At 35.3% G+C, this 12,675-nt stretch overlaps 1 protein-coding gene across 1 annotated transcript; it reads left to right on the top strand.

Moving 5' to 3' along the window:
• Window positions 1–8,079: 8,079 nt before the first annotated feature.
• LOC115973823 (histone-lysine N-methyltransferase ASHR2) lies at window positions 8,080–9,993 on the top strand. The gene is made up of 2 exons (XM_031094064.1): window positions 8,080–8,230; window positions 8,473–9,993. The coding sequence occupies exon 2, from the start codon at window positions 8,584–8,586 to the stop codon at window positions 9,799–9,801; it is 1,218 nt and encodes a 405-aa protein (XP_030949924.1). The 5' UTR covers window positions 8,080–8,230; window positions 8,473–8,583; the 3' UTR covers window positions 9,802–9,993.
• Window positions 9,994–12,675: the final 2,682 nt, after the last annotated feature.

The following is a 12,675-nucleotide window of genomic DNA, read 5'->3' as shown; positions in this document are numbered from 1 at the left end:
TTTGGTTGGGCCAACTATTTATCAAAATTTAACGAATACAATTATCTCTCTCTCTCTCTCTCTCTCTCTCTCTCTCTCTCGTTGTGGTGTGATGCTACTTTAGCCATTACAAGCTAATTAGAACCTGTTGTTCCATTATAAAGCTGTAGCTGTGTTATACTATTCTGGCCCAAAAACAAATGAAAAAGAGATCAGTTGTGTTGTGGATGTGGATTTGGCTTAAGGTGATAATCTGATAAATTTCTTTTACAAGGTCGTTGATAAAGGCTTGATAGTTGAAACCACCACTAAGATATAGGATTTAAAATATAATTTACCATCTTTTTAAAAGTGAAATGGACCGACAAACCAAAATAAAGTGAATTAACTTATTCATTATTTTTGTTGATATCTTTGCATTATTATTGTATATCATAGTTTATAATAAATGATAAAGGACCGTTAAAGTTTAAAAACAAAAATAATATGATATAATCTCTCAAAAAAATAATATGATATAAAATTAAAAAAAGAAAAGAAAAGAAAATGATAAAAATATTTTAATGAAAGAGTTCGAGTTGTAGGATTAACAACATATTATAATTATTTTTCAAAAAAAAATCAACACAAAATTTAATTTTAATAATCTATATATTATCTATATATATATAAAACCGAAACCTTTGCTGGCACCACAATTTTCCACGTCAACACAATATTTAAAAAATAAAAAATAAAAATAAAAACATTATAACACCTCAAAACCCTAGCAACCTTACCCCTCTCTCAAGTTAAGAAATATAAAACCACAATTTCTGTTTCCACATCAGCACAATATTTAAAAAATAAAAAATAAAAATAAAAACATTATAACACCTCAAAACCCTAGCAACCTTACCCCTCTCTCAAGTTAAGATCTCTGCTGGCATCACAATTTTCCACGTCAACACAATATTTAAAAAATAAAAATAAAAACATTATAACACCTCAAAACCCTAGCAACCTTACCCCTCTCTCAAATTAAGAAATATAAAGCCACAGTTTCTGCTTCTACGTCAGCACAATATTTAAAAAATAAAAAATAAAAATAAAAACATTATAACACCTTTAATTTCTCTTTATATTTTTGAGGCTTATATAGAGTAATAGTGAGTTATGCTGATTTGTTTTTTGTGTGTGTGTGTGTATAGATAGTCATAATACTCCGGAATTCAAAGAGAAGTTTGTGTTTTCGTTAATTGAAGGCCTTAGATAGATAAATGTTGCAATTTGGAACAGTAATACAAAAGATGATTTCATTGGCAGCGGAAAGTAATTACTTTGTCTCATATTTTTGTTTTTTGAATTGATTTTGTGTGCTTTTTAGATCCTTTTGGATCAATTTTGTTAATTGGGTGTTTATTTTTTTTGATAGGGTCAATTGGGGAAGGTTCTTTCAAAGGGTTACGACGACCGCACTTAATGTCTGTATACTAATAGTGGGAGGTAAATGCTATAAATTACTAACCCTTTTAAGTGTATAATCTGTTTCTAAAGTTATCTATAATATTTTGTCCTCCAAAAATTTTATCTCTTTAATTTTAGTATATTGTATTTCTTAAGCTATAGACAGATTTTCTTTGTTTCTTATTTTCAATAATAAATCATTTTATTGTAATATCGGTAATTGTTTGAGAAATCCAATATGTTCATATCTCTATAGAATAGAGAATAGTAGAAACCAATTTTATTACAACTACTTAAATTGAGTTGACTTAATTCCGTACAATTACAAAGTATAGCATGAAAGATAATGGAATTAATTGTTGTAATTTTTATTTTCTTTCCATATTTTGAATTTCCATGTTTTTATTGTTGATGAGAAATTAAGAGTCAGTTGCACAATATGTGTAAATTCTTCAGAAGACTACTTTAAATAGTAAGTCAATGTGTCTCTTATATTTGGGTATTAGTTAGAATTATTTTCAAATGATTGTACCAATAAAAGTGAATGTGTATAAATTTTATTTAATTATCCTGTGCATCGCACGGGTTAGCGACTAGTCTATATATATATATATATATATAAAATCGAAGTCTCTGCTAGCACCACAATTTTCCATGTCAGCACAATATTTAAAAAATAAAAAATAAAAATATTATAACACCTCAAAACCTTAGCAACCTTACCCCTCTCTCAAGTTAAGAAATATAAAGCCATAGTTTCTGCAAACTCTCTCTCTCCAAACGTAAATATCAAATTCAACCCCTTTAATTTCTCTTTATATTTTTGAGGTTTCTATAGAGTTATAGTGAGTTATGCTGATTTTGTTTTTTGTGTGTGTGTGTGTGTATAGATGGTCATAATACTCCAGTATTCCAAGAGAAATTTGTGTTTTCGTTAATTGAAGGCCTTAGAGAGATAAGTGTTGCAGTTTGGAACATCAATACAAAAGACGATTTCATTGGCAGTGGAAAGTAATTAATTTGTCTCATATTTTTGTTTTTTGAATTGATTTTGTATGCTTTTTAGACCCTTTTGGATCAATTTTGTTAATTGGGTGTTTTTTTTTTTTTTTTTTTTTTGATAGGGTCCAATTGGGGAAGGTTCTTTCAAAGGGTTACGACGACCGCACTTGGTGTCTGTATACTAATAGTAGGGGGTAATGCTATAAATTACTAACCCTTTTAAGTGTATAATCTGTTTCTAAAATTATCTATAATATTTTGTCCTCCGAAAATTTTATCTCTTTAATTTTAGTATATTGTGCTTTTTAAGCTTTAGACAGATTTTCTTTGTTTCTTATTTTCAATAATAAATCATTTTATTACAATGCCGGTAATTGTTTGAAAAATCCAATATGTTCATATCTCTATAGAATAGAGAATAGTAGAAGCCAATTTTATTACAACTACTTAAATTGAGTTGACTTAATTCTGTACAATTACAAAGTATAGCATGAAAGATAATGGAATTAATTGTACAAATAAAAGTGAATGTGTATAAATTTTGTTTAATTATCCCGTGCATCGCACGGGTTAGCGACTAGTATATATATAAAACCGAAGCCTCTGCTCTCTCCACAATTTTCCACATCAACATTACTTAAATAGATAAATAAATTCTGATTTTACTATAGAACCCTCTCCACAATTTTCCACATCAGTATTACTTAAATAAATAAATAAATTCTGATTTTACTATAAAACTGGTTTTCCACATCAACATTACTTAAATATTAAAAAAAAAAAATCTAATTTTACTATAAAACCGGACAAAATTATTTACTAGGGTTCTAAATTTTCTTTGCGTTGAGTGTGGTACTAGGGTTTGAAGATGGCGAAAGTTATAGAAAAAGTTCAATGACTCTTGGCAAATCTACGAATGAAGAGCAAGAAAAACCTCACGCCATGCATATGTATGAAAAGCGTAAACTATATGTGATTCCTAACCAATATTTGTCTTCCATAATGTTTCAAGCATTACTCTATCAACTTAAGGAGGAGGAGGAGATCAAGGTTGGGAACAAAGAGCCAATCACGTTGCCTTATATACGAACTTAACAACTTATATATTTTTTTATCAATCACGTTGATGGTTAACAACTTAACATGTACATGTGTGTATATTTATTTTTAATGGTCATATATATATATATATATATGAATTTTTATTTTATTTTTGTTCAGGTCGGTTGATAAAGCAAGACTTGGAGGAGTGAATCATCTTTGTCAGTAAGACAAAATACAAGAAGGCTGGAAAGTCATGTTCATGATTAAACAATTCAAGGTACGAATTATATGATTCATGGGCAATTTAAATTTCAATTTGATGATGGATTTTCAATTTTAGAATTATTGCATGTGTTGCAAAACTATATTTAAAGTGAGAAAATTTTACATAGAAAGATCTTTAGAATGATGATTGATTTTATGTGGTTAAAATGAATCTTTGTATATAGAAGTCTGATATTAGTTGACCTGTTACGTCGTTGACCATTGCTACAAAGTACAAACATATACAAAATAAACAATTTTAGATCTAAAATTATTTACTAACCAGTAATGTTGGCCTGTTATACTTATAGTTTATTATTTGCATATGTGAAGAGTTTAAATATAGTAATTGTCATTGTATATTTAAAACTTTTATGATTTGACCTCTTATAAAATGGTTTTTATGTTAAATTATGTATGAACCCCGTACAAACAATCATAATGTTCATCCACATGTCTCTCATATTTTAACTTCTTTGTGCTCATGTAGAGTATGAGTATCATCTAATATTCTAGATTATGGAGTACAAGAAATATATTTATTAAATAAAAAATTATATATTTGCCTAGCAGGATTTGTATATATATTTTTGTTCATCTACATATATTTTAGTAATTGTATATGTAAGGACACGATTTGTAACGACCCAAAACGATATTGGGTTCGCACGTAAAAAGGCCCAAACAATATCATTTGTAGAGCGTGGGTTTGAAAGGTTAGGCCTCAGTTACAAGACGGTGGTTTTCCGTGGTGGTCATACATAATTAAATCGTGTTAGCCCTAGGAGTCTTTCTCCTGGAGGCGGGCTGGGAGGCTCTGATTTTGGCCATTTTTCCCAGCCTCCTCTCTGGATTGCTTACTTTTCCTTTTATACTAGCATGTGTTCTTTATCCTTCGTTCACGTGTAGGATCGATTTTTCCACGACTGATACTTGTCCCATTAGTCCATATCCAGAGTGGTTGGGGATGGTTGTAAAAGCTGGAGAGTATGGCTCTGTCAGGTGCAGAGTATTGAATGGCAGTAAGGGCAGCTTTCCCTGGTCGTTATACTTTCCAGCGTATCCTTCTCTATTAACCTAGATATTTTAGATTTTTTCCAAGCTGCTCCTATACCGTTTTTGCCCTTCCTTCCAATGAGACCTCGGACATGCCGAGGATTGAATTGTCCTCGGCTGTGCTCCAAGACTATTTTGTACTTGTATTACCAAGTCTGGGCTATAACCTTCCTCGGCTCGGGCCTTGGGCCCCAATGAATAAATGGGTCAGGGCCACAAATTATTGGGTCCCACAATAGCCCCTCAAAATCCTGTTGTCCGACCTCTTGGTTGGAGAGGAGGGTTTTGGTAATGTCAAGCTTTTATTACGGCTCATTTAACTCTGTCCTTCATTAATGTTGGTGCCTCTTCATCTACCCAGGAAACATACCGGGCTACGAGACATTCCTCTAAATTCATTCACAATGCGTTCCTGCCGTTTGATTATCCAAAACGCGCTTTTAATGATTTCCCTTTACGAGACCATTTAAATTCGACAGTTATTGACGGTGTAGGGAAGTGGAACGGCTATATTCTTGTTTACCGATTTTCTTGGAAATATGGATAGATTAAGTGCCTCCCGTTTTACCCTTCATATAAGAAGGAAAGTAAGAGGTTACCTCTCTTATACAGAGCCCTTTCAATCCTTTTGAAGTTTGAAAATCCTTAGCCTCCCCCAGAGTTTCCCTTATCCGCTTGCTTACACCTTGAATCGTGATAAGTCCAAGATAGGAGTGGGAATGAAGAGACCATACCCTTCCCAGAAATGTTACGTTCTTGCAAAACTCAAAATGGCTCAGTCAGGGCAGGGGTGGGAGAGACTCAAGATACTTCTCATCCTCCTTTCAGTCAAAATCCGAAGCAGGGGCTCGTCGTGTCAAACATTTGGTGCGGCTGAGCTGGGATCACCCATTATCAGTACCAGCCGATCTCTTATGAGCATAGCTAACATGGCACTAGCATGTTAGGAGTCAGGACTGACGCAGGGACAAAGTATCTCTGTTTCTTTCTCTCTTCCTTCACTGGTGCCTCCTTTTACCTCTCTTTCTTCTTCTTTCCACCACTAGATCCATCCTGGTATTTTTCCTTCTTCCTCTTCTTCTCTTTTCCCACCAAGGAAGGTCCTCCTCTCAATATGGGTGCCACTGGGGCAGAGCTTGGAAAGACTTGGGAGCAGAGCTTAAAAAGATTTCTGTTTGCTTGTTTTTTTTTTTTTTTTTTTTTTTTTTTTTTTTTGTTTTTGTAACTCATTTTCTATATAGGCTTTGTTTAAGCCCTTCATTGTACACTGTAACACCTCTTTACATTAATAAAGGTCGTCATTTCTTGATTTCGTATATTCTATCTTTTCTTTTGAAATAGTTATGCCGTGAATAGACGTACTATCCTGTAACTTCTTTCTTTTTATTTTTATACTATGAATGATGCTTGGGACCGAAATCTCAGCTAATAAAAAGATCTTGCTCTGTGCTTATTGGAACTATCTGGCATAATAATGCCGACTTGAATAAATGGCACTTAGGGCAAAAACCTTAACTGAGAAAAAGGTGTTCATAATGAACTTAATAATATTGTTAGGCACAATAATGCCGACCTGAGAAAGCGATACTTAGGGCCAAAATCCCTTACCAAGATAAAAGATACTACTATGAACTTATTGGAGTTATCGTGTACAATAAGACTGACCTGAAAATGGGTTGTATACCCCAAATTTGAATGAGGTAATGGCTGAATGCTCGATGCCAAGTAGGAAGTAATCATTCGAGGATATATAATCCAACATGTACCCCCCCTGTTGGTCGCTGAGTAATAAGGCGTTTCGCCATCTTCCTAATAACTTTCATAGCCTTGACCTTTCCTAGTATTTGATCCGAGTACTGAGCGACTTAGAATTCTTCTTAAGTAGCTGACTTCTCCATAGGTTTGAGTCCGAGGACCATGCAATACCTTGGTTCTGTCCAAGACTTGATTTTGATAAGTAGTTGGTTTCCCCGAGGACCATGCAATACCTTAGTTCTGTCCAAAACTCAGTTTTTTCTTCTAAGGAGTTGGTTTCCCCATAGGTTTGAGTCCGAGAACCATGCAATACCTTGGTTCTGTCCAAAACTTGATATTGATAAGTAGTTGGGGGAATTAACCCCTCGGCTATGGTATAAGACCTTGGTTTTAGGGGAATTAGCTCCTCGGCCAAGCCCCTAGAACCATCCGTACGGTTGACGCTACGAAGCGTAGCCCCTAGTGGAACTTTACGCTAGAACACTACAACCGGCTGTTAGAAATGACAAGGGAACTGTCTCGACCTACTGCCTATGCCAACACACAAGCCTTCCCCACAGACGGCGCCAATTGTAACGACACGATTTGTAACGACCCAAAACGATACTGGGTTTGCACGTAAAAAGGCCCAAACAATATCATTTGTAGAGCGTGGGTTTGAAAGGCTAGGCCTCAGTCACAAGACGATGGTTTTCCGTGGTGGTCATACATAATTAAATCGTGTTTGCCCTAGGAGTCTTTCTCCTGGAGGCGGGCTAGGAGGCTCTGATTTTTGGCCATTTTTCCCAGCCTCCTCTCTGGATTGCTTACTTTTCCTTTTATACTAGCATGTGTTCTTTATCTTTCGTCCACGTGTAAGATCGATTTTTCCACGACTGATACTTGTCCCATCAGTCCATATCTAGAGTGGTTGGGGGTGGTTGTAAAAGCTGGAGAGTATGGCTCTGTCAGGTACAGAGTATTGAATGGCAGTAAGGACAGCTTTCCCTGGTCGTTATACTTTCCAGCGTATCCTTCTCTATTGACTTAGATATTTTAGATTTTTTCCAAGCTGCTCCTATACCGTTTTTGCCCTTCCTTCCAGTGAGACCTCGGACATGTCGAAGACTGAATCATCCTCGACTGTGCCCCAAGATTATTTTGTACTTGTATTACCAAGTCTGGACTATAACCTTCCTCGGCTTGGACCTTGGGCCCCAATGAATAAATGAGTCAGGGCCACAAATTATTGGGCCCCACAGTATACAATTGTTTAATTTTCCTTTAATGTTTGATTATATTTCAAATGTAATTATACTTTTGTAGCATGCTTAAAGTAAATATGTATAATTTTTGAAAAACTATCCCGTACATCGCACGAGGTAGCGACTAGTTTAATAAAATTTGGTCTCTAATCTTTTGTTAACGTGTCAAAATAATCTTTATCCTGATGATGAGAGAAATATTGATATATTTAATGGTCAAAATAAAATACTATTTTTATGCTACATGTACAGTCATGTCAGCCAATAAAAAATTAAAAAAAAACTGATAAGTATCAAAAACCCTAACCTCTAGCACGAACGATTTAGTGAATCACTAAGCTCCTTAAGCCTTCACTATCCCCTAACAGAGACATCGGTGAATGACGGTGAGGAACGGCAGCGACGCCCGGAGGTGATTCCCGACGGTGATGCCGATTTTGGTATAATATCTCTCTCTCTCTTAGTTGAAATGCGTTTGATCCTAGTATAGTTTTTCTGTGTGAGGAAACAATAAAAAAAAAAAAAAAAAATTTGTAATGGATTTTTATCTGTAAAATTTTTGGGTTTTAGTTTTCTTGTTCATTGCCTGAGTTTAAAGAGCAAGCGTTTCTTTTTCTTCTCGCAACATTGTTTCCGAGTGTTTTAAAATTGATTTTGTGCCCTTTTGCTTTTTTTTTTGCAGGTAATCAACTATTTTTTTTCTGCATCTCCTATAACATCATTCTTACAATAGCAAATGATCACGAGGAGTTGTGGATACAAAACAGAGTTTTGGCAGGCTTGAGAGAGAGAGATGTCGAGTGGGTTTCTGAGGAGGACGGAGATAGAGGGGAGAGGGAGAGGTCTGGTGACGTCTCAGCCACTGAAGGCTGGCGAAATTGTTCTCAGGGACTCTCCCATCCTCCTCTACTCTGCTCTTCCTTTGATCAATCAATCCTCCGTCTATTGTTCCAACTGTTTTAGAACCTTATCCTCTTCTTCTTCTTCTTCTTCTTCTTCGTCTTGTTCCCATCACCATGTATTCTGCAGCCAAAACTGTCTCTCTGCTGCACTCGCATCATCCCACTCTCCTTGGCTATGCCAAGCCCTTTCTCGCCTCCGAGATTGCGCCCCTCTTTTACTTGAACAACCTGTGGAACAACAAGTCCAGGCCCGTTTCCTCGTGGCCGCGTACCATCTTGCCCTTTACTCCCCTTCCCAATTTCAGATTCTGCTCTCTCTCGAAGGCGCCCCTGACGCCACTGATACTGCCACTGCCCAGTTATTGCATTCCCTAATCTCCTCCCTCTGCCCTCCTCCTTCTACTCTTCCAGTTCCGTTCTCGTTAGAGCTCACTGCTGCTCTGCTTGCCAAGGACAAGCTCAATGCCTTTGGCCTTATGGAGCCTTGTTCCTCCCATAATTCTGGCCAGCGTTCTGTTCGAGCTTATGGTATCTACCCGAATGCCTCTTTCTTCAACCATGACTGCCTTCCTAATGCTTGCCGTTTTGATTACGTTGACACTGCTCCTGACCACAACACTGACATTGTTGTTCGTATGATTCATGATGTTCCGCAAGGCAGGGAGATATGCTTAAGCTATTTCCCTGTGAATGAGAATTATGCCAGCAGGCAGAGAAGGTTGATGGAGGACTATGGCTTCACCTGTCATTGCGACCGCTGCAATGTTGAAGCCAATTGGTCTGATCATGAAAATGATAATGATGATGATGAAGATCTTGTCCAGGAAGAGGAGGAGGAGGAGGAGGAGGAGGAGGAAATGATGGATGAGGACAACCATGATCAAATGGAATCCTCTAAAGGACAAGGGGATACCGATTTCCCTCATGCCTATTTCTTTATTAGATATATGTGTGATAGAGAGAATTGCTGGGGCACACTAGCTCCTTTGCCCCCCAAGGATGATGGTACTGCCTCTAACATTATGGAATGTAATGTATGTGGCAACCTCAAGGATGACCAAATGACTGATGCTAGTGGAGTAGAAGACGAGCATTCCATGGATGATTGAGCTATGTTACCTGTCTTTGTTAGCATTACTGTCTTCTAATATCTGAACCTTTTCGTATCACATCTTTTTTCTTTCAATTTTTCTTGCTTTTCCCTCACTTTGAAATCACTTTTTCTTTCAATTACTATGATGTTATTCCAGTTTTTCATGACTTGTAAAATGAATTGCGGCTCTAAGTGGTTCTTGCTAATATATATATTTTTTGATAGGTAGTTCTTGCTAATAATTAATTGCGGAACCCTTCCTTTATATCTTGAATCTGTTAGTATCATAGGGGGTATTTCTTTCAGAACATTGATTTCTAATCATCATTGATATTGTTGTACATAGACGTGACTTTGGAACTAATGATAAGTCTCAAATCATCTTTGGTGTGAACCTTGTATCCGTCATTCAAGTTAGCCTTTCTTCCCATTCATTGCAAGGCAATGTGTTTTAAATTATCACTCGGTTAATTGTTCTTTACATTGCTTTTCTTTTTTCTTAGTCAATATTTTGATTATATTGGTGTGGTTTGTATTAGAAGTGGTTATAATTATAGGTTGTTTTACCATGGTTATATGGTTGTCATCTTTACGCATAGTATGAAAAAGGTGTCGTGGCTAATCATGGAATATGTTCATTTTGTAGACATGTTGGAATTTTTATTTATTTTGAGTTATGTGCTATTATGGATTTATGTTTTCAGTCAACTACTAGTTTGTTTTATGCACTTTGGATGTTTGTTTTAAGTTATGTTGTGTATTGACAAGTTTGATGTGTTGTGTAATTTGACTTTTGAGTACTCCAGATGATTGCCAACAGGTTTGAATAAATGTTTTTGTTTAGTGTCATCTTATGATATCCAGGTTTTTATGTATCATGTATATTTCCTTATTGTCTTTGCGATTTGGTACTTCTTAATGCCAAAAAATATGGATGATTGCCAACAGTTTTGAATAGATGTTTTGGTTTAGTGTCACTAGGTATCCTGTATATTTTCCTTACTGTCTTTGCAATTTGGTACTTCTTAATGCCATTAAGTATGGATGATTGCCAACAGGTTTGAATGGATTTTTTGTTTAGTGTCATTTTATGATACCCAGGTTTTTACGTATCATGTATATTTTCCTTATTGTCTTTGCAATTTGGTACTTCTTAATGCCAAAAAATAAGTATGAATAAAGGTGAAAAGAACAAGCACGAATAATCAAGTCATGTAATTGATTGCCATAGTTGATGTTGCAAACTCAAAATTACCTCATTTGAAAATAGTGCATTAATTGGTCTATAAGCTATCCAACACACTGCCATATAAACTACGGTAGTCTCATTAGTGTGACTCCTCTATCACCTACATCTAAACAATGTACATTAGTCTTCTCTGTTTTTTTGGGTGTAAGTCATTCAAGTCTGCCAACATTCACAATTTCATCTCTTTTAGGCTCACTTTCCACAAACGCACCCAGCATCATTGTTCTGCAAGCTTCTGTATGAGCTACCTGAAGTAATTTTTAATCTAGCACATATATATAACAATTTTGTTTCAAATGAACAGCCATAAAAAAAGCCACAATAACAGCCATAACAATTTAGTTTCAAAGTACAGATTACTAAAATGATCAAGATATCTTTGTTCTCAAAAAAATATTTGGTTATTTACTGCTCTTACCTATTCATCAACTTCAAAGGTGATCTATGAGAACAATAAATTGTACATAATACGCATGCTGCCACCACTTCATTAAATGGTCAGGCACAATGCTATATTTAAAAGAGTGCATTCATTTGCCTCTCATCAACAACTAGATTAGCGCGATTGCATCTGATCTGAAGTTGTCCCCTGGCTGTTGCTACAACTATTTCTGTGTCTAAATCCTGCATTAATAATCGAAAGAAAAAAATATATATATTCAGGACAAAACCTAGTAGGATATATACCTGGCCAAGCAACCTCTTCCAGTTCATACCTACATTCATAAGCGAAGTAAAGGAATCTTTTAGGGTACTCAAGTGACTATTTTTCAGCGTGTATACAACATACAAACCATTACAATTCAGAGAGAGTACCCAAAAAAAAAAAATGTAGAAGAAGATACACTTACTGTATGAGAGAGAGTTGACAAGATCGGTAAAGAGCTGAGTTTCTGATTAATTACTGCAAAAATACACCAAAAAGAAGAAGAAGACCTTTCCAGACCATGACAGTACATTCTTTTGAACTAATTAAATGATGAAACATTGAAAATACGAAATTAAAAGCAGCAAAAGACTAAAGGTCGGCTGAAAAACTGTTTATAGGTGGAAATTAAAAACTGAAAATAATGTAACAAATAATTTTTAAATAAATGAATAGTATTGTGGGATTCAGTTTTAAAAAAAAATTGTTGAAATCTGTACTTATAACTCCCGTGAACAGTACATGAGATCCATACAAAACGGCAAATGTAGCTGAAAATTTCATTCTCAGTGCTATCCAAACTCACACTAACTAAGTGTGCATTTAGGAAATGTTTCGTGTCTACATTTATGTATTTTGCTAAAAAAATATGAGTTTCATAACATTATTCACAAACCTACAAAAATTTCATATTTATATATTTAAAAATCATTTTGTTACAGTATTTTTAGCCATATTTGCTATCTAAACATAACCTAAATCATTCCTCAAGAAAAACAAAAATAAATTGTAATAATTTCATTGAATTTTTAGGAGCCAAACATGAAGTAAGGATGAGGAGGGAGAGGGAGAGATTGTGAGATAGAGAGACTTGGTTCTACCGGAAGAGAGAACACGTTGTTGCCCTCGCTGCTGTCTGCAACTTTGAATGCCAGATTTTAAGGAGGAGGGAGAGGAAATGGGGATGAGTTTGGTTGGTGAGATCTCATGAGTTT

The sequence above is a fragment of the Quercus lobata genome, chromosome 2, assembly GCF_001633185.2.
Source record: "Quercus lobata isolate SW786 chromosome 2, ValleyOak3.0 Primary Assembly, whole genome shotgun sequence".
Classification (NCBI taxonomy): Eukaryota; Viridiplantae; Streptophyta; class Magnoliopsida; order Fagales; family Fagaceae; genus Quercus; species Quercus lobata.
The sequence above is the reverse complement of the archived record's forward strand: the minus strand, read 5'-3'. Positions and strand labels throughout refer to the sequence as shown.